This window comes from Vombatus ursinus, unplaced genomic scaffold (genome assembly GCF_900497805.2).
Source record: "Vombatus ursinus unplaced genomic scaffold, bare-nosed wombat genome assembly UNPS02014816.1, whole genome shotgun sequence".
Classification (NCBI taxonomy): Eukaryota; Metazoa; Chordata; class Mammalia; order Diprotodontia; family Vombatidae; genus Vombatus; species Vombatus ursinus.
In genome coordinates, this window is record NW_020954594.1 from 681,008 (window position 1) to 706,984 (window position 25,977).

General features: G+C 43.2%; 1 protein-coding gene across 11 annotated transcripts in view; it reads right to left on the minus strand.

The window, feature by feature from the left end:
* LOC114023019 (protein Aster-B) overlaps positions 1-25,977 on the minus strand; it is a 327,519-nt gene that overhangs the window by 9,659 nt on the left and 291,883 nt on the right. For all 11 annotated transcript variants that reach the window (XM_027835502.1, XM_027835504.1, XM_027835503.1 and 8 more), the window contains 13 exons: positions 24,302-24,386; positions 23,125-23,228; positions 22,494-22,589; positions 21,270-21,350; positions 13,998-14,113; positions 11,881-12,037; positions 10,006-10,195; positions 8,888-9,031; positions 7,778-7,896; positions 7,465-7,607; positions 5,246-5,349; positions 4,004-4,207; positions 2,827-2,920 (listed from right to left, as the gene is read on the minus strand). In XM_027835502.1, coding sequence (XP_027691303.1) covers positions 2,827-2,920; positions 4,004-4,207; positions 5,246-5,349; positions 7,465-7,607; positions 7,778-7,896; positions 8,888-9,031; positions 10,006-10,195; positions 11,881-12,037; positions 13,998-14,113; positions 21,270-21,350; positions 22,494-22,589; positions 23,125-23,228; positions 24,302-24,386 — 1,637 coding nt within the window. The remainder of the gene's footprint in view (positions 1-2,826; positions 2,921-4,003; positions 4,208-5,245; positions 5,350-7,464; positions 7,608-7,777; positions 7,897-8,887; positions 9,032-10,005; positions 10,196-11,880; positions 12,038-13,997; positions 14,114-21,269; positions 21,351-22,493; positions 22,590-23,124; positions 23,229-24,301; positions 24,387-25,977) is intronic.

Here is a 25,977-nt window from a genome sequence, read left to right on the forward strand (position 1 = left end):
ATAGAGAAGGAAAGAAGGAAGAGAGGGAGAGAGAAGGAAGACAAGAGGAGAGAGATAAAGACAGAGAGGAGGAGTGAAAGGGAAAGGAGAGCATGCACATATGCATGGAGAGGAGGGGAGTGGAAGGGGAGGAGGCAAAGAGAGGGACAGTGACAGAGAGAGAGAGAGAGAGAGAGAAAGAGTTGGTGACAGAGAAGGAAACAATGAGAGAAAGAGAAATAATACAGAAAGAGAATGATACAGAGTCACAGGGAGAGTAATGTGAGGATTGGGGGCAAAGAAAGATACAGAAGGGCAGATAGAGAACCATAGGTTCAAATTAGGATCCCAAAAGAAGTGGGGGAAAGAAGGGGAAGACTTGAGGGAGTAAAGAAGGTAAACCATAGAGACAGTACCTGAAACAGATCCTAATGGGTGCAGGGGAGAGAAAAGAAGGAGGAGGTAGAGATTAGAAAAGGACTGACATACAGAAGGGGAAATCTGCAGAGAAGGAGAGCAAGAAGGACAGACACAGAGACAAGAAGAAGATTCTATTACTGAAACCTGACCAAATCTCTAGGAGCCATGACTGCTAATCCTTACCCTTCCTTTCTGTGACCTCTTCTCTGCACTGCTGCTCTAGGGATCTGACTGAGCATGAGAAAGCTAGAAGCATGCTGTTAGACTTGGAGTCAGGAACCGTGGGTTCAAATCCTGTCTCCAATGATTACTAGCTTTGTAACTCTAGACAAGGACCTTAAACTCCCCTAGCCTCAGTCTCCTCATCAGTAAAATGGATGTAATAATATTTGCACTAACCACCTCATAGGGCTGTTGTGAGGAAGACACTTTTTAAAAGCCATAAAGTGTTAATGTAAATATGAGTCATTATAATGAAACAGGATGGGTGAGAGGGATGAAGGTGAGAACACCAATCAGTGATCCAGAAAAGCACTAAATGTAGGACTATCTGATGACACCTCTGGGAAAATGTTAGTGAGGAGAGGCAGCATGGCATGGGGGAAGGGGGAGGAGGAGGTGGGAAGGAAAACAAGAGAAAGAGAGAGACAGAGACAGAGAGGGAGGGAGGGAGAGAGGGAGGGAGAGAGAGAGACAGAGAGACAGACAGAAAGACAGAGGGAGGGAGGGAGGGAGGGAGGGAGGGGGAGAGGGAGAGAGAGAGAGAGAGAGAGAGAGAGAACACTGCCATCACAGTCAAGAAGATTAGGGTTCAGGATCTATGACACATACTGGGTGACCCTAGGCAACTCCCCAAGCAATTCTCTATGTTAGGGGTTCTTAACCTGAGGTCTGTTAACTTGTGGGGTTTTTTTTAACTATAATTTGATAACTGAATTTCAATGTATTTGGTTTCCTTTGTAATCTTACGTATTTTCTTTATGCATTTAAAAAAATTATTTTAAGAAAGGGACCACATGCTTTACTAGATTGCCAAAAGGATCCATGACAGAAAAAAAGGGGAAGAACTCCTTTTCTCTGATTATAAGTTGAAGAGCAAGTGGAGCTCTATATAAATCATAGGGAAAGAAAGAGTGGGGAAGGAAGGAAGGAAAAGAGAAAGAGAAAAAGAAAGAGAGTGGGGAGGGAAGGTGGGAGGAAAGAAAATAAAGCAAATGTTACTGAGGAGGGTTCACTGTACCACTCAGGGCTTACTGGTATAAGAGACTTACTTACAAAGAGATATTTGGAAAACTAATGAACTGTCTCCTGCACTTTCCACACTGTCCTGTAGGGGTCAGGGGGGCTAGCTGACTAGGTGATGTTTTTGACACCATGACTTAAAGGATGAAGTAGGTTAGCTGGTGCTCACTAGATGACTTTTGGGGAAAGGCTTTCCCTCCCTGGGCCTCAGCATCCACTGAAAATTATGTCATAAAAGTTCACGGGTAAGGTCAGTGACAAAAAGAAATGGCCCCTATACACCAAAACATTGAGTGGCACTTTTTGTAGTAGCAAAGAAATGGAAATAAAGGAGATGTTCACTGGGGAATGGCTAAACAAATTGTAGTGCTTGAATATGATCATCTATCATTCTGCTGTAAGAAGCCATGAATATGATGAGTACAGAAAGGTATGGGCAAACTCCTATGATTTGATGCAGAGGGAAGTAAGGAAAGCTAGGAAAACAATATACACAATGACTAAAACAAACAAACAAAAAATCAAGACAATGTTGCCCAATTATAATGACTAAGCTTGGTCCAAAGAAGAGATTTCAGAACGGGCCTTCACCCCTGCTTCTTTGTATTCCAGGGCTAAGGTTGTATGCTTCATTTAAGGTCAGACTGTTTTGATAAGTTGGTTAGTTTTTGCTGACCCATGTTTTCCCTCTTTTTCTCTTTGCTCTTATTCTTAGCTTTCTCTAAGGATATATTGGGAGATGTAGGTGGCATGAAAACAAAAGCTATTAACAAAGTTTATTTCTTTAAAAGAGAGAGAGGTCATGGGAGAGAAAGAGGCAGACAAAGATTTGAAAAAAGAGACATGGCCATGCAGAGTCAGGAAAGAAAGACCCTATGATGAACAGAGACAAAGGGTAAGAAAAAATCGAGACAGAAATACAAAGACAAAATGCCATCTTACATCTATAGAGTCCTTTTAAATGTGTTTTAGTTAAATCATCTTATGTTTACTCTGTGGACTGAGGAAATAGGCAAAGAGAAGAAGACAGCAGAGACAGCGCTAAAGAGAGAAAGAAGGGAAAGAAATGAAGGGCAGAGAGAGAAGGCAGAAGCCAGGGGGCATCATGTGCCTAGAAAGGCTGAAGTGAGCTCTAGGGAATGGGAGGGCAAGAGAAAGACAAGGGGGAGCCTAGGAGTCCCTTACACACAGCTGATAATGAGGAGCAGCTTGGACACACTCTGAAGGTGGAAGCCGCCAGCAGGAGTGTCTTCAGGGATGTGCCGGGTCTGGGTAGAGCCTATAGAAAAGAACATGGCAGGTTGTCACCATCAGTCACTCACTACCGGTCATCCTCTTCCTCTTTGGGCTCCTTCTCATTCTTTACTCTAAGTTCCACAAGGCCTGCCATGGCAATAGCTGTATAGAGTGTCATACAAGATGGCTCCTACCTTCCAGGGCCTTACCAAGCCCTACCCTCAATTAAAATATAAGTTCCTAAATGAGGAATAACGGTTGTGTCTTCTATTTCTTTTAATGCTCCTCAGATCCTATGATAGGATAGGTGTTGAATGGATACTTATTGAACAACTAAATTATTGGCCATGTATGTAAGGATATAAAAGCATCGGAATAAAATGATTAAACAAAGCCAAGATGGAATCCATGAAGTATCCAATACAGGTCAAAAGGAAATATATATTTGGGTAGGGAACAAAGATGTCACTGTGGGAGTCTCATTTGCCCAATAAAATATAAATGCAACCTCTATAGGAAAAGCGAGGGAAGAAGAGGGATAGATAACATGGGCCTGGGAATTGATGCATAATTGTTCTTCTACCAGCCTCGTGGCACAGGGTATGGACATGGTGTCTTGGCTACTATCAGGGTTGCAACTGTGGTCCCTGGTCAAGCAGCAAACTTTCTCCAGGCCCAGTGACCACTCCCACAAGGGCATCCTTCAACATGTGCCAGTTCTGCAGAGCTCAAGCAGGGCTGTCAAGGGAACTTAGAGGCATGGAAACCAAGTCCAAATAGAATTTTCTCCCAGTGGAGCTAACAACAATTGGAATTGTCATGGACTGGGACTTTGGAAAGTCCTAAAAACACTGCATCAGAGATGCTCAACGATAAGGGTGTTTCATGTTTATTAAGATATTTCATGAGTCATATACAGACTAATGCAAATAATATGTAAAGTATAGAAATGTGACTATCCCCAGTACATAGCACAGTGCCTTATATAAAGATGGTTCACATATATTTGTTGAACCAAATTGCATTAAATTTAATCTCCAGTCAAGAACTTCAATTACAGAATTACAGGCTTCAGTCTAGGGCCCTACCTCCCATTTCCCATCTCCTGCCCTAAAGTGGGTCATACCTGCTACGTGTTTGATCCTATGGCCCACGTCCTCATCTGTAGGAGTAGTGACTGGGCTCATCACCTCCTCCAAATGGGGTACCCTCAGATGGGCATGGGGTCGCTTCCTCCTCCGTACAGCAGGGGCTTTGCTGGCCTTCTCTTTGGGAGACTGTCTGTGTAATTCAGCCAGGTAGGTGCTCTCTGTTTTTGTCAACTCACTCTCTGCCAAGGTAGATGATGCTATGTCAGGAACCAGGCATATACAGGCCACATCCCCATCTCCTGACACCTCCCAAATCCAAGTATGGGCTTCCTTCCTTTCAGGACCATCTCTCCTCTCCCTTCCTCCTTCCCTACATGCCAACTTGCCAGTATGCTGCTTTGGTTGGAGGGAAAGGATATGGGACATCAAGAAGTAGCTCCTACTCATGATGAAGCATGCTGTCCACCTCCTAGTAGAGAGATGACATATACAATCTGATGCAGATTGAGACTTTTTTTTTTGGACATGGCCCAAATGAGAATTTCTTTTGCTTGACTATATAGATTTGTAACAGGGATTGCATTTTTCTCAATGGAGAGGTGGGAGGGAGAGAATATGGATCTAAAAATAAAATAAAATTGAAATTCAGAAAAGAAGTGGCTCCTAGGTGGGACCCTTCTTACCTTCCACAGTGGCTGAAAGCCAGGTAGTGTGTCAAATGCTTGTGAAACATCACAGTTACTGCGTGAAATCTCAGCCTCTCTCACACTTTGGGACACTCAGACTCTTTTATGCACCTCAGCATGCAGTCTACACAGTAACAGTGTGGTGCAGTGGAAAGGGGACTACATTAGGAATCAAGAAGCCTGCATTCCATTGCTTGAACTACCTATGTGACTTTGGACAAGTTTCTGAGCCTCAGAAATAAAATGAGGGAGTGGAAAGCTGGATGATGACCAAGATCTCTTATGGCTCTAAATAATATAAACCCTGTGATCCTAGGCCAGTTCACCCTGGCTGAGCCTCAGTTTGCCATCGAAGCCATCTATAAAAGGGAGAAATTAACCTCAATGATCTCTAAAGCACCTTCCAGTTCTACCATTCTGATTCTCCTTATAGTCTACCAACTAATGTTTGCAAATCAAGACTCATGCTTCTCTACACACAATCATTCTTTCCCTGCCTTACTCCACCTTCACACTTTCCAACCCCTTCTACTCACATTCTTCCACCCTTCCCATTCAGATCCTAGCCACAGCAGTGTTATCAGTCCTCACCCAAATGGCGAAAATAATCCTCGAGCCCACTCCAGAAATTCTTCTCAATGAAGGTTTTCACTAGCCCCCAGGGCTGTTTTCTATAGCGCAGCTCTGTGGAGACCCTAAGAAATGAAGCCCCAAACCAAATCTGTTATTTTAGAATAGGCTTTTACCCATCCAAAAAAGGGAGTCCTAGGACTCAAACCAAAGGAGGCCTTCCTCCCACAATCCCCAACTCCCTCAGGGTTTGAAAAAAGCTGTCTAGGTACAAATCACCACCTGGTTTCCCAGTAGAGAGGAAGGGCACCCTCACAGTGACTCCTAGCTCTCTGAATAAGCCTGGCACCTCAGATGACAGGCAGAGGTCAGGGCACTGAGGGCTTCCTAATGCCAAATGCAAAATAATATGGCAAATCTCAATTACTCCTTCCTTGTTCCAGAGGTTGGTCCCATGGAATTGAATAACTCAGAGGGCGTAAGTTTGAAAGGGATCTCAGAGGTCATTAGGTCTAATGATCTACCCAAATCACAAATCTTAATGACTACCCACTATCCTTTTCCTAAAGAATTCCCAAACCAGGGAACTCATACTCTTCCACCTGTGAAAACCTTGAGCTATCAAGTAGTAATTTGTTATGCTGATTCCAAACCCACATTCTTTCTATTAATCCTGTTCTCTCCAGGATGAGGCAGAATAAATCGACTACCATCCACCCTATGGAAACCCTTCCAATATTTACATTTGAAGGATCTGCGTCATTTTTTGTTCGGAATCAAATAATGAAGTTTGTTATACTCCAAGAATCCCCTTCCTCAATGCCCAAATTTCTGCCTTTCTCACCCACCATGCCCACTCTTATCCTCTGATGCAGGACACAGCACCTCCACCCTACCCTCTTCCCTAAATCTATCTCCTCCTTTTGCTGCCCTTCAGTAGTACCCTCTCTGGAATGTTTCCTTTTCCCATGGATTCATTTGCCCTTCACCAGGAGAGCTTCCATAGTGCCCAGGACAGGGCTCTAGTTGGAGAAACCAAAGAGAAGACATGGTAGCTATTTCCAAGTATATGAAGGGCCATCATATAAGAGTAAAATAAAATGGTTCTGCTTGGCCCCAAAGTACAGAACTAAGAACACTTGGTAATAGTCAGAAAGAATCAGGTTTGGTATAAGGACAACTTCCCAACAATTAGTTATCCAAATGAAGAATGGGCTGCTTGGAGAGCTAGTGGGTTCCCCTTTAATGGAGATCACTGAGCCAAGATTGGTTGGTGATGTTTCTTGGTTACATATACTCGTGTGTATAGACACACACACATACACTCACATACTGGTAGAATGGGATGGCTTCTGAGGTCCCTCCCAACTCTGAGATTCTTCTGTGAAGAACTCAACATAATCATTCAATAAGCATTAATTGAGTGCCTACTATGTACAGGGTATTGTGTTAGAAACCAAGGCGGCTACAGCAAAATCTAAGACACGATCTCAATCCTCTGGGAACTGTGTAGCAGGGAAGACAAGACATGTTCAGAAATAACAATACACAGAAATACACAATGCATTCATTAAGATGAGAGAAAGAGAGAGCACTTGCATCTGGAAGGACAACAGGAGGCTCTGTGGAAGTGGTATTTGAGTTGGCTTTGATAGACTGACACATTTCTGGCTGTTCCAACCCATTTTTGTATAACCTCAGACTCTGGTTCTTCCTCTGAGTCCTCTTCCACCTTGCCGTTCTTCCCTGTCACCTTCCAGTTTTGGGTCCTCCATCCTCCCCGAGCCAGACACCTTATCCTTCCTCCCAACAGCTTCCATCATTCTTGTTACCTTTTCCAGTACTTTACAAAACAGACCTCAGTTGTATCCACTGCTCCAGGGCAACCCTAAGCCTAATGTCAAAAGCATCCCTGGAAGCTGCAGTAAGACCAACAGAAGACAAAGGTGGAAGCAGCAATCAACCCCATTTCATCTCCAACCACCAGTGAAAAGAGCCCTGGATGTGCAGTCAAGTTATGGGCTTGAACTCCGACTATACCACTTAATATTTGGGTGGCCTTGGGTGAGTTGCTGGACTTTTTCCTCATCTTTAAAATTAGGGAGATTATTAGATGATCTCTGAGGTCCCTTTCAGCTCTACAGTTATGATCTATGTGTTAAGCCAGATGGCTGTGCTCTGTGTAGGGTCTCCTTGAAGAACCTCTCCCTGGGTCAACCACACCTCTGGGATATTAATACCTGAGTCGACTTTTATTTCGAGCCACGCGGGTGAGCGTGTAGCGGTTGATGGTATAGAAGTAGTCATGGTATGGCACATCGTGGGTGAGCACCTCAGCATCTATCACATAGCATTCGCTCTCCTGGCAGGCCTTGTACATGGTCTATGAAGTGAGAAGGGAGCCATGGGGCAGGACAAAAGGAGAGTAAGTTGGTTCCCCTTCCCCCCACTTCCCAAAGAAATACCCTGGGGGTCTGAGATACTGGCCACACTTCTTGGTACTAGGATTGGGGGGGGGGGCCTCCTTTTCTTTCCCATCTACACTTTATTTACCTGGGTCTCTGTAACAGTGGCAGTTTTGGGAGCCAGAGGGTTGGTGAGGGTGATGGTGTAGAGAATCACTCGACTCTGGTTTCCATTGTCCTCCTTTTTCCACGGATGAAAGATGATATCTGGTAGTAGTGAGGGGGTGAGGGATTAGGGAGGGAGAAAAAAGGTACTCTGATTTGAATTTCACCTCCAAGGGAACTATTCTCAGCTTCTGTGAGTGGACGACTGGAATCTAAGGAGAGGCCAATAGGAACTTGAGTATGAAGGGAGGGGCAGTGGAGAGAGAGGCAGGAAAAAAGGAAGGAGGGCTGGTTGTATGGGTGGGAGGCAGGACGAGTTGAAGGAGAAAGAGGCTCATTGTAGTGTTGCTGAAATTCTGCACAGAGCTCAGGAATTCCAACGGTGCCTGGGGCAGGGGCAAGAGGTCTTGGGGCCACCTACAGGGATTCTGGCAACACTGGAGTTACTGTAATGAGGGTCTGGGTTCTCCTGGGAAAAAGCCCTCCTTTCTCATACATTGTGACTCTCCGGTGCCCTGTGAATGCCCTCCCCTCCTAGCAGAGAGGCAGGCATACTGAAATATTATGCTAACTAAAAACTGTATTGAATTACGAAAGACAGGATGTTGTCTGCCTATACTAAGTCTAGAGCACAAGGTATGGGGCAGACGGGAGAAGGCAGAACAGAATTCCAAGGGAGACTCCAAAATTAGAGTTCCCAACTGGTGTTCTGAAGGGGAGATACCTGGATAAGAAAGCAACATGAGTCCCTCTGGGGTCAGAGACATATTCTTACACATTGAGTTGGGAGGCCACAAAAAGAAGAAAGAGCAAGGATGAAAGCAGAGGAACGACATAAGGGAAGAAGGAAAAGAGAGAAGGCCATGAGGCAGATAGCAGAAGGAAAGTAAGAAGATGATGATGGGGGAGAGGAAAGAGAAAGAAAAGGGGAAGGGAAAGGAGTGAGTCAGGAAAGAAAGGATTTGGGGAAGGGAAACTGGAAGAGAGGAGAGAAAGAAGTAAGAAGAAAAGGAAGGGAATGTGCAAAGGAAGGAAAAGAAAACAAGCAGGAGCCAGTGAGGGAGAGAAAAGGGGAACCCCGGATGAAACGGACCAGAGAAGCGTCGCTGCTCCATGAAATCCCTCTGAAAGGGAGAGTCCGTGAAGAGTAAGTCGTAGAGTTTGTCAACACTGAAGTTGAAGACCTCATTCACGTACTGCCGGCCACTCAGGTCTTCATAGAATGCTTGGACTTCTCCTGCAGGGAAGAGACAGGGAGGGGAACACTGAAAAAGAGTTAGGGCATAGATACAGTTGAGGACCAGGTTACCTCCAAACAGAGTTTTTGTGGAATGCAGTCAGAATCCTAGGCAAGATTTTATATGAAGGCTTGACCACTGAGTAGGGGTCAGTGGTGGAACACTTGGAAGAGGTTTTCAACTGTGTAATCCACCAATTTGTTCATTCACAGCTAAATAATTGAAAGCTGACTATATTCATTAGTCATTAACCAACCATCAATTAGCCAGTGTTGAGGCACCAGTTAATGATTAATTAATGAATTTGGCTTGTCTTCAATGAACTGGATGTGCAGTATCTTTCCTACTCAGGTGACTTGAGATTATCCTTGTGGAAAGGTCCAGTGGGAGACTACCTCCTCAGCAATCTCATGTGGATGAGTCAAAAGGTTCACTTGACCCTAATAACTTCCTCATCAGTCTGCCAAGGCACCACCCTAATACACCAACCATGTCTAACTTCCTACCATTAGTCACCAATAACTTAAGACAACAAATGGAAGGAGCAGACGATGACTCTAGAAGTCCCCAGTCGAAAGGTACTTTTTACCTAGTAATAATAGCCTTGTTCCATTAGTACATTAGCATTTATTTGACTACCAGGTTGGTTAGTTGGCCCCTCCAGCCCTGAAGGGATGCAAGTTTCCATGGAGGAATATGATGATGATAAACCTTGGGTGGCAGACAAAGCATAAAGCTGTGGGAAGGCTAGACCTAGAAAAATGGGGTACTCAGCATGGATACTGAAGCAAGGGGGCAGGGTTTGGGGTGGGAAGAAGACATACTTAAGTTCAATTTCCCCTACTTCACAATTTTGCCTTTAGAGCCAGTTCTGCAATGAGCCTGGAGATACCCTCAAGTCTCTATGTAGGGATGCCATTTCAGCCTCTTCCACTAGGAGTGAAGAAAAGCAAGCCCCTGTCTAAGCCCCTACCTTCGTCATGGGTGTCAGATGAATCGCTGAGCTCAGTGGGTATATCCTCATTATCATTGAAATCTAAGGAGGGTGAGTTCACTGGAGCAAGGATCTCGATCTTCTCCCCAATGATGTTGTCAATTGTGAGCTCCTTCTCCAGAGGGCCATCCCCTTCTACCACTTCTTCTTCCAGGGGCAATCCATCAAACTGTAGCAAGGACAGAGAGGTTAAATTCTTCTGTGACCTAACCAATGGTGCTGTGACTCAAGAAGGAGTGTTGGACCCAGCTGAGTAATCATTCAAGCCAATAAAATGCTATCATTTCTGGGGTGGCCACCACCCAGACTCAGAATCATACTGGCTGCATTCCTCCATGCACAAATCTGCCACAGGCCTACTGTGAAGCCTAGTACAGATTCCCTTCCTTCTCTGTACATATAGTATCATGGTTCAAATGATGCAGAGGGCCTCCTGAAAGTCTTAAAGGTTGGTTATTTCACTTGAAGCCTGATCCAAAACATGGCATTCTTTAGCTAGTTCCATGTCTCCCACTAGGGAGTCTAAGGACGCTTAGTCTCAGTACTAACTCAGAAAGGAAGCTCTCTCCTGGGGCTCCATTACATACCCATATAATACACATATAACTGGACATAATACCACTTTGCCACTAAATAGCATCTTTATTTCAAGAAATTCCCAGGTTTCTTGTTATATTTGTCATATTTGGGAATATTGTTATATTTGTTCTAACAGTCTTGCAAGAGAATAGGGTACAGATGAGACTTAGAGAAGATGTGACAGGTTCCACAGGAGGCACAAATCCAGGTGTCATGGCTTCTAAGACACCTGAATGATCTTTAAGACCACTTTCTCTAGTTATCTTTCCTTGATGGAGCCCCCAAATTCTAAAACCTATCAATACATTTCTTGATTCTTTTCAGGGTTTTCTCTCCCCAGTTAGACCATAAAGGTCTAGAAATGTTCCCTTCCCCTTCTTGAGGCAGGCACCAGAGCTATTGATCAAACAGGAGAAGGGGGGAGGAACTCACCTGCTCAATGCCAACCCTACTCAAAGGCTAAAAGACTAAGGCATAGCTCCCAAGTGCCTAGGGCAGGGACCCTGGGCAAAAGAGCTGGCAATGAACACTCTCTAATTTGGAAGGGGTTTGAGTTGGGCCCAAGGGACAGGTGAGGCATAGTAGCAGAAAGAGAGTGGTTGTGGACAGCATTTGGGAATGGTTTTCATTTGCTCAGAATTTGCTTCCCTCCCCAGTGGATCTCTATTCCACCATACTTCCTCTAGCTCTGGGCTCACTTCATAAGCCTCCATATTGATTCTTCTATTTGACTCTAAGCCCACCCCACTAAGGAACAGTTATGTCTATGCCCTACTTTGACTTTCAAGTGCCTAGTATCTGGCACTGCCATACACCCTGAGGTGAATCAATAAATACTTAATGATCAACCCACCTCTGGAAGAGATCTCATCAGTCAAGAAATCTTTCCCTGAATGAAATGACGTATATCACAAACACTTTCATCCAGGGGTGTCCTGGCTCACAAGAGCCAGGATTATTAAATTTACAGCATGAGCATTTACACAACAGAAATCAACAAAGGCTATAAATCAGGGCTTGACTTATTGTTTTGTTGATTGTCTGGACTTAAGAAAGAGACAGTGAAAATGTCAATACAGATTAAACTTTAAAATGTGTTATGTTGTACATTTTTTTTAAATTTTTAGAAAGCCAGTTGTTAAACATTTACCAGCATATTACTGCTCTCACTCCAACTCACTTCCCAGATCAATTACCTCTAACTAGGCTGACTCAGCAAGGCTAGTGAAAAAAGGCCACTGAATTAAGGGCAGGAGCAAGGGTGGCAATCCATACCGAGACGGGGGCTTCACTGCTTCCAGTGGAGGTCAATGTGCTGTTGGTGATAGATTTCTTCGGCAGCTGTGGGCTGGCATCTGGCTTGGTCTCTATGCTGCTTTTGGAGGAGCTGTCATTCACCTCATTCTCTTCTACTGGGAGCTCCTCACAATAGCTGAATGGGAGCAGAGAGAAAGAAGAGGGCAATCAGTGCCCACTAAGCCAGGCCCCGATTCAGCTCCTTCTTCCACCTGCCCAAAAGGCCAGAAGCAGGCGGGCTGACTCAGACCATTCACAAATGTTCCTCAGCCATGATTCTACCACTTACCTTACAATAAGGGGAACTTGACAATGAACTCTTCTTTGAATGTCCATTTCCACCTCTGGGTCCATGTCATACATACTATTTTTCCCTGGGATACCTTTCCTGGACTATCACATATTTTCTTATGGTTCTAACCTAGAATATCCTCCTTTGTCCTCTCTACCAGTCCCCACAAATAAAAATTTTCTGGCTAGAAATGTATATCCACCAGATAGTACTCTTTTTCATCAGCTTTATCATCAAATTCTGATAATTTTTACACTTATACTTCCCCCACCCCCAGCATCAACATCCCCAATAATAACTCACATTTCTATAGTGTACCATTCACACTAAAACATTAAAGTAGGTGGTGGAAGAATTTTTATCCCCATTTTACAGATGCAGAAAACTAAAGAGGTTAAAACGATTTGCCTAACGTGACACAGCAGAACTGAGATTAGGTTTTCTGAATCCAAGTCTTTCCATTACACTATTCTTCCTCCTTTGTACTAAGTCAGTTTGTACTTTCTGGGGTTGTCTTCTTCGAGGATCTGTGATTGTGTCCATTTAGATATTCTTTCTACCACTGCAGATCAAAATACTTCCATATGTTAGTAGATAACCTTTAAGTTGTGGTTGAAAACATTAATCAGTCAGGCTAACTTTCTAGTAATATGTCTCTCCAAACTTAACAAGGTGGGTTCTTGGACACTGATCTAGAGTTTGTTTATGGTTCCTTTTCAAATTCCCTACACCTAAGTAAAGTCTACTGAAGCCTGTTTTTGGGTTGATGTAGCCTTCAAGAATTCATACCATAAAGAAGTACTGGAGTAGGATTTTAGTGGATTCCTAAGTCATTTTAATGTCTATGTCCTATTTCATCCATGTAGGTCCCTGAGAATATGGATAGTACATGTCCTCCATCAAGTCCCCACCCAGAATGGTCCCCCCAATAATGAGTACTCTGTTCTTGTTGGTGACTGACTGGTATGTAATCAATGACTTAATAATTAGTCACCTTGCTTGGCTTCTTAGCATTACTCCTGAATGGCAGGATCTCTTCCCCAAGTATCACGATGACCATGGAGAACCACAGATTCACAAGATGTTATTCTTGACTGTTCTCCATGGCCTTACCACTGGAGAAATGTCTGCCTTAGTGCCCTGCTCTCCTGATTGATGAATACCTCTTCCAGACCACTATTAAAGGAAAAGTCTTAGCCATGCTTCACCTCATTGTTGATTCTCCAATGATCTCCCTCATATCACCAGCACCTCTCTCTTATGCAGGCACCCTTTCATCTCCTCCCCTGAGAAATTGCTGGATCTCAATTTCCCCTTTGCCTTTCTTCTCCTTCCTCTCCTCCACCTTCCAAGGTCTAGAACCATGAACCATGATCAGATTTACTCTGCCATTGTCCCTGGATAGACTGTGCTATGTGCCAATTTAATCTCCTACAGCTATACTTATCCTCCAATAACACATACTTTGTATATTATCTCTCTCATTACAATGCAAGCTCTTTAAGGAAAGGAACTGCCTTTCTATTTGTATTTGTATCCTCAACCCTTAGCACAGTGCTTTTTCATTTATTCATTTATATTACTGCTAGAAAATATTGAAGAGTCACATTAGAAGGGACCTTGTAGGCCATCTAGTTCCATCAGTACCAGAGCAGAAATCCCCTCTATTGGGCCTGATGATCTAATCTAACCTCATTTTACATGCCTTTGGGCACCAACCCAGCATCATAACATCAAGGAGAGAAAAGACATAGGGGAAAGAACCCAATACTGCCATTTAGTTGACTATTGGGCCCTCACTCACCCCATTGTGTTGAAGTCATCATCTGGGGGCACGTAGTCCTCATCGTCACTTGTCAGGCCCAGTTCATTTCCATAACACTGATGGACAAAGTGCCAAAGCTCCTTGGGACACAGGGGCTGGATGGGGGAAAATTGAAGTCTTTCACCTTTCCTCGGGTTTCCATTCAACAAGCAGAGAATTATTCTCTTTTAGAGACTGAAGAGTCTGACTACCTACCATGCCCAAGAGGAGTCATGACCTTGTTAGCCAAGAAAAAGATTATTTGACAGATAACTCCTCTCTGGGAGTGTCTCTGCTTTCTGCAGATGAGTTTTGTTTTTGTCTTTTTAATTTCCGGTCACAAATGACATTTCATTCCCTACAATAAGGATGGAGAAAGGGGCTAATTTAACTATGCTGGAGATGCTGGCCATACCTTATGCTTTTATTGACTAATGGTATACCAATAATAGACATTTACATAAGTAATCCTGAGAATTCAAAGAAATTTGGTCATCAAATTTGATTTAGAAAAAAGGTACAAATAGCTTGCTTATCAAATGTGAAGACACCAAGAAGTTAGAAAGAACAGTTAATATGTTGGGATGAGAAAATCAGGATCCAAAACAGCTTGACAACAGACTAGAATTATGCACCTGATCTAGAAAGATAAATGTCAAAATCCACATGGATTAAAAAAATCAAAAGCATATAGGATAGAAGAGACAACAGTTCATGTGAAAAAGCCCTGAGGGTTTTAGTGGACCAAAAGCTCAATCCAAGGTAATAGTCTGACATAACAACTAAAGGTAATCAGGCAATCTTAGTATAAGGAGAGGAACAGAATTAAGAATAAAGGTGGCAATAGTCCCAATGTACTCTGGCCTGGTTAAAGCACATCTGGAGAATTCTGTTACGATCTGAGACTGTGATGTTTGTGGAAGGTGTATGAATTCTTCTCAATAATATTATAGAGGGGATGTCTACTCAGATATTGTCTGCATTAAGTAGGTTTTTTTTTCCAAATCTATGATTCCATGAAATCAGAAGTTAGGGGGTAAGAAAATTAAAGGTTAGAGTTGAAAAGGAATCTGAGAACACATCTGGTTAAATCTCCCACTCAAGAAAGAATCCCCTTTATGGCATCCTTGACAAGTGGTCATGCCAGGCTCTGTCTGCCTGGAACACCTTCAATGGTGAGTTCACTACCTAACAAACAAAACCATTTTATTGCTGGACAGATCTAACTATGAAGATATTCCTTCATTATGATGAGGTAGAACCTTCTTCCCTAGAATTCCCATTGTTCTGTTGCGTTCTCTGGGGGGGCCGCCACAAAGTGGATTTAATAGGAATACAGTGGTCTTGCTGCTTTAGCTTGATTCTCATGGGGTTTAATATCTCTGGTAGAAGAAGGAAAAGAGGGATGGGACAGGGGTGGATGGGTAAGAGAGAAGGACTCTTGAGTGGGCTGACTAAAAGCAGATGATAAAAACTATCGCTAGCATTTATAGAGCACTTTACATTTGTTATTTCATTTGACCAAATGTTTATGTTCTCTGAGCCTGAGGCTTGGGAGAGTAGGAGAAGGTGGTGGGGGGAGGCAGAAGGCAAAGAAAGAAGAGAACACTAGAGAGGATTAAACCAAAGGTCTTTTTGTTTGTTTTAATTTTAAGAATGTGTAGAGACACTAGCCTCACACTTAGCCCTCCCTCTACTCCTTGAGCATGGTGATTTCACAAACAGAGAGAAGCTGGTGGTTTGCAATGACAGAAATATCAATTTCGCCTACCTTTGTGTACTGCTTGGAATTTTAGGGAGGGTCAACAAATTGCCTCTGAGACCAGGGGAACTAGGCAGAGGGCAATGCCTTACCCATGTCTGACATGCTCTTAAGGAGACCCCACACAAAGTGGGAGGGATCTAGCTTCTATCTCTTTCCATCTGAGCTTACCCTTAGCTTTCTTTCACATATACCATACAGCTATCTGGGATGACTCATTTCTTTCCACTTGTTTGTCCCTTTGATGTAGTTTGGGGTGCTGGGTACCCTGAATTGTAAGGGTACAAGGGGGACTGCCTGAAAAGAATTCAACCACTCAAGCCTTCTTGCAGTCAAAGTAGTGAGATTTATTGTAATGCCAATAGGAAAGGGCAGAGATTCATAGTGAGTCTTTGCCTTAATGGAGGTGAGATTGATATTTAAATACAAAAAAAAGAAAAAAAAAGATAGTGAGAAGATCTGGATGGGATTAAGGAGTGGTAAATAGCCTGGGGTGGACCAGCTGAAGACAATTAAAGGAGTTAAGTGGCCTGGAGGTATGTCAGGAGAGCCACAGTGATAGGACTGTTAAAAGGATTATTGAGTATGTAGGTGGGCTGGGATGGGTTAGATGCCTGGGGGGTGGAGGTGCAGTGCACACCAGTGATCTAAGCTGCTGAAATGTATGGGAAAATTCAGGGACTAGGTTGCTTTCAAAGACATGTTTGTTTTTTTTCCTTTTAGGAGTCCAGGTCCCATCACCCCATCATTTGGAGAAGCTTCTACCCAATTAGCAAAGGTACCAACAAAACCAAAAGCAATTTGAAACACCTGCTCAGGAGCATATGTGTAAAGTCTATCCACCAATCAACAATTTAAATCTTTCCATTGTCTGCACCTGGCCTACCTCAGGCTATTTACTACTCCTTAATCCCATCCAGATCTTCTCACTGTCTTTTTTTTTTTTATAAAAGTACCAATCTCACCCCAATTAAGGGGCAGACTCACTAGGAATCTGCCCTCTCCTGCTGGAATTAAAATAAACCTCACTACCTTGACTGAAAGAAGGCTTGTGCTCCAGTTCTTTCCAGGCAGACTGCCCTGTACCCTCACATTTCAAGGTTCCCAGCACCCCAAACCACATCACCTTCAGCCCTTAACTCATCTCTACCCTTCTTCTTTCCTAATTAGGCCTACTTGACTAATCAAATTTGATAGCTGATATATCTTAAAGTCTAAGTTTAGATTACATAGAGAAGATAGGAAACAAATAATTTAGGACATAACAAAGCCCCATGGAGGAGAAGGAAGAATTCAAGAATGCAAGGAAGGTCAACACTGAAAGAGGGAACAGGGCATGGTGGAGTAAAGGCACAGGGAGCAGGGAAGGAAGAGAAATTAGCCATCTGGTAGCTTCCTATTTTAACTAATGAGTCGCTAACTATATACTAAGCTAAACTCTTTTATCTTTTGAAGAATAAGTGATCTCAATGCCCTCTAAATTTCAGAGCCTTGGGTCAAAGCCAAGTCCTGTACCTCACTCCTAACTTATGGTTCTGATTTAAAAATCTATGAATCAGAGTTCTATTTGGGGTTCTTTCGTGAAGGCATTTATTAACTTCCAGAAGATATTGCTTTGGGACAAATCTGGACCTCTCCATCATGCCTTCTCTCCCCAGGAAACTCAGCACTGGGAAATCTTGTTATGCTTCAAGACTGAATCTGCCTTGTACTCATATATCATTGGTACCCTCTGCTCCTCTATCAGACTCTCTGGCTAGAGGGCATGAACTCCAGGACCTCTATTTTTTAAAAAAGGGTTCCACAGTTTTTCTCCTTTTCTCTAAAAGCAGCTATTCTACTTTTGTAATTCTCCCAGAACCACCTCACCTTTCCCACACCCCCACACCCCCTTGCTGAGTACTTCCTCCCTCCCCTCCCCTTCTTTCAGCTTCCTTGAGGGCAAGTTTGTCTTTGTTTTTATTATTATTTGTATCCTCCCCCCCTCAATTTAGCTCAGTTCCTGGCACATGGTGTTTTTGTTCAGTCCTGGCCAATCTTTCATGACCCCTTTTAAGGGTTTCTTGGCAAAGATACTAGAGTAGTTTGCCATTTCCTTCTCCAGTTCATTTTACAGATGAGGAAACTGAGGCAAACAGGGTTAAGTGGCTTGTCCAGGGTCACATACCTACTACGGGTCTGAAACCAGATTTGAACTCAGGTCTTTCTAACTCTAGGCCTGATACTCTACCCACTGTACTACGTAGCTTCCCCTGGCACACAGTAAGAGCTTAATAAATGCTTACTGACTAAGATCCTATACCTACTGAATAAATCAATCTGAGCCCCTCAGACTGGAATTTAAGGGCTTCTATAATCAGGAGCCAACCTTCTTTCCTAGTTATATCATATTCTACATCCCTCTGGGATGTTAAACTGGCCTACTAGAGAAGATCTTCTTATAACCCATTCCTTTCTCAATTTCACATCTTTGCTTATGCCATTCAATATTCATATAATACCTTCTCACTGGTCATCTATGCCTACTGAAATGCTATCCACTTTCATGACCTAGTTCAGATGGCATCTCCTTAATGAAGCCACCTCTTATTCCCTCAGTTAGAATCCATCTTGCCTTCCTATGAACTCTCTTATTACACATTGGTTGTGTGAATTTCCCTTATGCATTTATCATATCCTATTTTGAATTAAATGAGAGAATATACGTAAAGTGCTTTGAAAACCTTAAAATACGGCATAAATGATAGCTATTATTATCAAAGTTACTTGTGTGGGTCTTATTGCCTTGCTAAACTGACAGCTCTATGAAGGCAATGTCTCTAATTAGCTTTGTATGTCTCTCCCCACTTAAACCCTATGCCTCAAACATAGTAGGTGTTCAACAGATATTTGTTGAATTCACAATGTACTCATTTGTTTCATTTGTATACTTCCTTTGGCCTTTTCCATGGACAGGCAGTTGTCTGTCTTTCTCATAAGACTAAGACTTCCTCTAGGGACAAGAACTGTGGGCTCTTCTTTGTCTATAACTCCCCCCACCCCCTTCTCCCATGCTAGAATCCAGTATAGATCTGTCCTGAGTTCTAGGATGGATCCCTGTAGCCAATGAGTACTCAACTCAGGGCAATGACTGGCATAAGATGACATAAATGGTCTATCCAAGACTTCTATTTTAAGGAAAGCACCCAAGCCAGCCATGTGGTCATTCCTCTCCAGAGTCCGCTCATCACTCTCTGGACTTTCTCGACCACTACACAGCAACCTCCTCATCCTGAAAGCACACTCCATTCCTGATCTTCTAGAAGATAATCCACCCCTTTCTCTCATTGGCTGGTTCTTGCCAGAACTTCCAGTTTAAGGAAAGTGCTAGATGTCCATGTCTCTCTAGACTTCTTTCATCATGCCTTTCCCCACCCTTCACCTCCACCCCATTCCTTTTCAGTTCCCTTTTTTGTGTTCTTTTCCCCTCCCCCTCATTAGAATATGAGCTCCTTGAGGGCAGGCAGCTTGTCTTTCTGCTTGTTTTTGTATTCCCAGTGCTTAGCCCAGTGCCTGCTATACCTATTAATAAATGCCTTTAATAAGCCATTAATAAATGCCTTTTGACTTGACTTGATTTGACTTCTTCCTCCCTCAGATTTTGGAGGATGGTGCTTTCAAGATTCATTTAAATTCTTCCAGTAACTGTCTAATGACCAATTTTTTATTCCCAGTTTTGAGGCTTCTTAGAACAACATGGGAAAGATATAGTCAGGACAAGACAAAAGCATCTACAGTTTAATCCTGGGTGAATAAGAAGAACTGATATTTAAATGAGGCTTTTAAGGTTTGAAAAAGTCTTTCAATTTATTACCTCATTTGATCCTCAAAATCTTCCAGGTACATACTATTCCCTGTCCACCCTCAGATAGATGAGCTTCAGAGAACTTATGTGACTAGTCATGTAGCTAGTTAAGTATCAAAAGTGGAATTTAAACCAGGTCTCTCTTGACCCAGGGTCTAGTATTCTAAAGGAAATCATATGCTTAAAGTGTGATGAGGAAACAGAGGCAAACAGGGTTAAGTGACTTGCCCAGGGTCACATTGCTACTAAGGTTCTGAAGCCAGACTTGAATTCAGGTCTTCCTAACTCCAGGCCTGATGCTCCATTCACTACACCACCTACCCTCCCTGGCACACAGTAAGAGCTTAAATAATGCTTACTGACTGACCAAGATCCTATACCTACTGAATCAATCAATCTGAGCCCCTTAGACTGGAATACAAGGCCTTCTATACCAGGAGCCGACCTACTTTCATACTCTATAACCCTCTGGGCATTCTATACTCCAGTTAACTGGACCACTAGAGATGATTCTAGGCAGCCTCTGCTTAAAACACATTCAGTGATGAGCTCACTCCCAGAAGAAAATAAAAACCAAAGCTAACAAATTGCTGGATTGCTCTCAAAATTAGCTGGAACCTGTTTCCTTAGAATTCCCATCTTTAGTCCCTCCCTGTTCTGCTCCCTGGGGCCTCAGAGGGGGTGAAATCAGAACGTAGTGGTCTCTGGATCCCTGCCCACTGCTGCTTTGATTTGTTTCTCAAAAGAGACAAGGACGTTAAATGACTTGCCCATCTTCACATGATTAGAAAGTATTAGAAGTCAAACTCAAACCCAGGGCATTCTTGACTCTAGGTCTAGTATTCTTTCTACTATAGAATCTCAGGGGCAATTAGATGGTGCAGCAGATACAGTATTGGCCCTGGAGTCAGGAGGACTCAAATCTGGCCTCAGACACTTGATACTTACTAGCTGGGCAAGTCACTTGACCCTGATTCCTTGCCAAAAAAAAAAAAAAAAAATATATATATATATATATGTTCATAGCACCTTTTATGGGGCAGCTAGGTGGAGCAGTGTATAGAATACAAGCCCTGGAGTTAGGAGGACCTGAGTTCAAATTCTGCCTCAGACACATAACACTCACTAGCTATGTGACTCAAGTTGCTTAACCCTGCTTGTCTCAGTTTTCTCATTTGTAAAATGATCTAGAGAAGCAAATGGCAAACCACTCCAGTACCTCTGCCAAGAAAACCTCAAATGGGGTCACAAAGAGTCAGACACAGCTGAAAAATGACTAAACAGCGCCATTTACAAAGCATTTAAATATGTGCGTGGGATACTCAGGACAGTCTTTTTAGTTAGGCAGGGAAAGTTTTGGTTTTTGGTTTTGGTTTTTACTAGACCTGTGATTTCATCACCTTAAGGAACTCTTGGCGAAGAACTTCCTTTGCCAATGTAGATCACCACTTTCTTAGCAAATTATAATCTCTGGGAGTTTCCTAGAGCACTAAGAGTGATTTGTCCAGGGTCACACAGTCAGTGTGGGTCAGAGGTGGGTCTTGAACCCAGATTTTCTTGACTACAAGGCCAGTTCTCTGAGGGCAAATATCATTCTTATTGTACAGATAAAGAAACTGAAGCCTATATAGCAAATCTAGACTCTGAGAAGGGAGACCATGCTTACCTTCTCCAGGAGGGCATTCTGCCAGAGCCGGAACATCATCATATAAGTCCTATCTCGGGCCCCGAAGGATGTAAAAAAGTGCTGGCAAGAGAGAGAGAAAAGGAAAAGACAGGCCTATTCAGAAAAACCAGGTAATAGGAGAACAGCCATTTGGCCTTTCTATCTCTAAAAGTTCCATTTGTCAGAAGCTAAGCACCACTAACTCCCAATTTGAATGAATGATAAACCATTTATCAAGTGCCCACTGTTTGCCAGGCTAAAGTGCTAAGTATCCAAGCGTAAGCAAGAGACAATATACTCCTAATCGAAGTTATCTTTGCACAAGTTGCATTGCACAATGCATCACGCCCTCCCCTCCCCCCACTACCATATAAACTTCTTGTATTTTGCTTCTGTCTTTATGTCTCCAGCAACTAGTACAGTGCCTTGCACAGAATACACAGTGATTAATTAATGTGTATTGGATTGCATTATCCAAAGTCACTGGGCCATAATATCACACACACACACACACACACACACCCACTTTGGAGGACAGTGTTAAGGGAATGTGAGCAAGAAACCACAGTTAAAATCTGGACAACTAAGAATGACCAATCTCTCCTCTCTTTCCTCTCAAACTTTCAGCAGTCATCCATAAAGAATAACTACCTAGAATTTGATTTCCTTCTACTCTCAAAGTCTCCGCTGGGGGGAACACAAGGGTGCAGTAAAATGGCAAACTAGAGGGAGAAAACTGAGCCTCTGTTATCCACTAGACAATGAAGAGCTTGAACCAGGCCCCCAGGAATCTTTGAGCCTCTCTACCTCCTTAGCAGAAGCCTGGTCCCACTCTTCACCCCATTAATCTTCAAGGCCTAGTTAAAGGTCAGTGATCATAATAACCTTTCCAAAGACCCGAGATGACTGAATCAGCACATAAATCATCCAGTTTGACTTGGCGAAGGGTAGGCCATATCTGGGTAAGACCCATCCCTGGGCGTTTCAATTGACTCTCCCTAAGAGCTCTCTGCCTCTCCTTGCCTGCACCCCACTTCCCAAGCCAACCTATCAGCTCATCTGCCTCCTGCTCCTGCCTCCAGGCTGTCACAGTGTTTCTCCCTCTAGTCCCATGATAGTAACATTAGAAACACGAACATTGGTGCAAGGGTGGGCAGGGAGGTAACAGAAGGAGAATTTGAAGCAGGTGGGTAAAGAGGGCTCTCTGGAATGGCATAACTTTACCTTTTCAGTGTCTGTGCAAACCTGGATTGCATTGGGAATGAGCCGGGCTGTTTTCTCTTTAGTCATGGAGCAGATATCTTTCAATCGCACTGTTAGCTGGGGTAGCCATAAGACGGGAGAAGGAGAAAGAAAGGAAAAAGGACATTAATACAGTTTGGTGCAGAGTTGTCCAATAGCACTACGAAAGACTAAATGAGTTAAAATCAACCACACTCTTCTAGATCTGAAAGGGATCCCGGAACTCATCTAATTCAACCCTCTCAATTTAAAGATGAGGAAACAGAATTTGGCACATGGTAATTAACACAGCTAATTACTGGCACATTAGGGACCAGAACCCAAACTTCCTGCCTCTCACGTACTTTCGAGGTTCTCTGTAGTCTTCCACGTTTTCATAGGTCCAAGTGCCTCCCCTCCTTGCCTCTTATGTACAATGTTTCCCCCCATATTCAACAAATGTAGAAGTGGATAAAATAAAGGAAACTCTATTTGGGGCCTGCAGTTCTTCAACATGTGCTTATTTATATGGTTATATTAAGGAGCAGGACGGAGCATGAAGTTAGTACAGGAATCAAGGTAGAGAGGTCCTGCTCTGCCATAGCCAAAGGGAAATGGAGCCTCAGACATTTACCAGAGTTTCCCAGCGGAAGATGTTGCTGTAGAAACAGATCCAATTTTCAGAGAGGTAGAGTCGGCCCTGGAGGAGAATGTCTCTTTGGAGCGCACATGAGTAATCTAGGGCACGAGAGAGAAGAGGGGAAGTCAGAGGAAGGAAGCATCCCCCCAAACAGCTGCCAAGTCACTGCAGTTCAGATGCACCGCCCCATCCACAAGGGACACTAATCAACTCAGAGAAAATAATGACCCAGGTCTAACTGAGATCTCCCACCACTGACCAGGAATGAGAGGTACCCAAACTAATGACCCAGAAAGGATACAGCATCTCTGAAGGTTTTGGAAAGCCATCCATGAGGCTCAGGGAAACAGATGAAGACCTATCTGAAGATAGTGTATCAGACAAAACAGATAGGAGAGAGGATGCGTAGGAGAGAAAGGAGGGTTTCCGGCTCAAGGGGTTATTGACCCAGAGGCTAAAGAAGCAGAAGGAAGTCTAGTGGCATTGGAAGCCAGAGTGTTAGGGAAGGGTGGCCCAACACAGGAGGTGATTCCCTGTCACTGCTGTAACAGCTTGAAGAAACTCATATAAGGGGATCAGAGAGGTTTCCCCAAAGATTTGGAGTAGTTACTTCCTGGGTTTCTAAGTTCTGAACAGCCCTCTGATTAAGCAAGGAGAACTAGGGACAGGGGACCTACGTTCATTTATATTTGCCTGAGTTCATGGGAACATTCACAGAAGTAGAAACCATTCTAGAGGGCAGTTGTAAGCCATTAAGTCACGCAAGCCAGAAGCAAAGAGCCCAATGAAGTTTAGCTAACTGCCTTGCCCAACTCTTCCCTCTAGTCTTCTCCCTACAAATTCCCTACTTAGCTCTCTGTCTAGACAAGGTAGAAATGATGTGAGTAAAAGTGTTTATAGCTTGCTAATAATTAATAACAATAACAATAATAATGTTTATATAGTTAAAGTTTATAAAGTAACTGTACTAGGTGCTGGGTAATTTCACCATCTGAAAATAAGGAAGCATCTCCCCCAAACTCTCATGGGCCACCTCTAAGTGTCAGACTAATGTCCTTCTGCTCTAAGAGGGTACAGGTAGTTTGGTATTCAGAACAGCATAGGGCCATATTCTTTTTCTAGTAAAACAGCTTGAATAATGGCCCCTGTTTGGGGGTCATTCCTGGCTTACCAACGATGAGACGCTCTGTGTCAGGAAGTTGCTTGAAAAGCTTTCTGAAGTCTTCATTCCGCTGCTTGTAAGTTGGGCTTAACACCTGCATGACAAACAGTTAAGGTTAGGGGGATGATAGGGGAAAGCACTTGGGGAGGCCAGAGGTATAGAGTACAGGAGAGAGGGGAGGTATATTAGCAGAGAGCAGCTTCCCCCATTTTAGGACGGAGGGGATGAAATGTTTTTATCCAACATATACAGCAAGGCCAAGTTATGCAGGAGGTTTAGTAGGGAGTAGGAGGTGCGGTGGGATGGAGAGAAAGAGAGAGTACAGTAGATTTTGCTTCCCAGGGCCATACTAAGAGAAAGCTAACAAAAACAAGTGTACCCACACTATGCACAGCCCTGCCCTGTGCAGAACGAACAGAAAGGAGAGAGGTTTCCTCCAGAAGCAACAGGAAGCCCTAAATTATCTTCCAAAGTTAGTCTCACCCCCACCTCAAAGGGGAGGGGACATGAATGTGAAGGGAACTCCAAAAGGAAGGTAGGAAAGGGACAAATGCCCTGATGCCCAACTAGCGATAGCCTTTTCCATGCACAGTTAAGTCTTTTGGGGAAAAAAAAAGGTAAAAAAAATAAGCTTGGAACTGGAAAAGTGGCTATGTTTCTGAGATGTGAGCAACCTCTTAAAGTTCCAGGGTTTGGAAAGCTGCGACCTAGAGGCCACATGTGGCCTCCTAGGTCCTCAGGTGCGACCTTTTGACTGAGTCAAAGTTTTACAGAACAAATCCTTTTATTAAGGGGATTTGTTCTGTGAAGTTTTGGATTCAGTTAAAGGGCTGCATTTGAGGACCTAGAGGGCCACATGGGACCTCAAGGCCACAGGTCTCCCACCTGTTTTAAACCACTCTCCCTTCAAGTTTTCCAATATCTTGAATCAGGCAGCTTGTTTAGCTAATACTAAAACCCAAACCTCTTTTAAAAGGCAGTCATCGCCAGTGACAAAGTGAATAGAGAACAGGCTTTGGAACCAGGAAGATCTGAATGCAAGTCCTACTTCTGAAGGGCACTGGTGTGACTCTGGCCAAGTCATTTAATTTCCCAGTGTTCTAGGCAACTCTCTAATACCCAATGTAGCAGAGAAGGCACAAATCTACACAGGTCAAGGAAGTTTTCTCATCTGGAAGAAAACTCTATAAACAGAATTACAGATCCAGTCCTCAGTTCCTAACTCCAATACCTATAAAATAAAGTATCCTATAGATTCATACTTTGAGAATTGGAAAGGGCATCATCAGCTAAGTAGTCCAACCCATAAATGAAAGGAATCGCCATTGTAATATACCTGACATAAGTGATCGGTCCCCCTAGACATAACACTGAAATAATCTAATCAATCAAGAAATCAACAGCACTGATTAAACACTATGTATGTGCCACCCACTAAATATAAAGATAAAAATAAAACAGTTCCTGCCTCCTAGGGACATACATCCCAATCTATAATAAGCAAGAACCCTGAGAACACAAAGGCAGCTGTGCAATTTAACAAAGGACAATATCCCTGCAAAAGGCAAGGATAAAAAGTCAGTCAAGAAGCATTTATTTGGCATCTACATATTATGTGCCAGGCACTGTGCTGAGTGCTAGGGATACCAAAAAAAAAAAAAAAAAAAAAAAAAAAAAAAACAAAA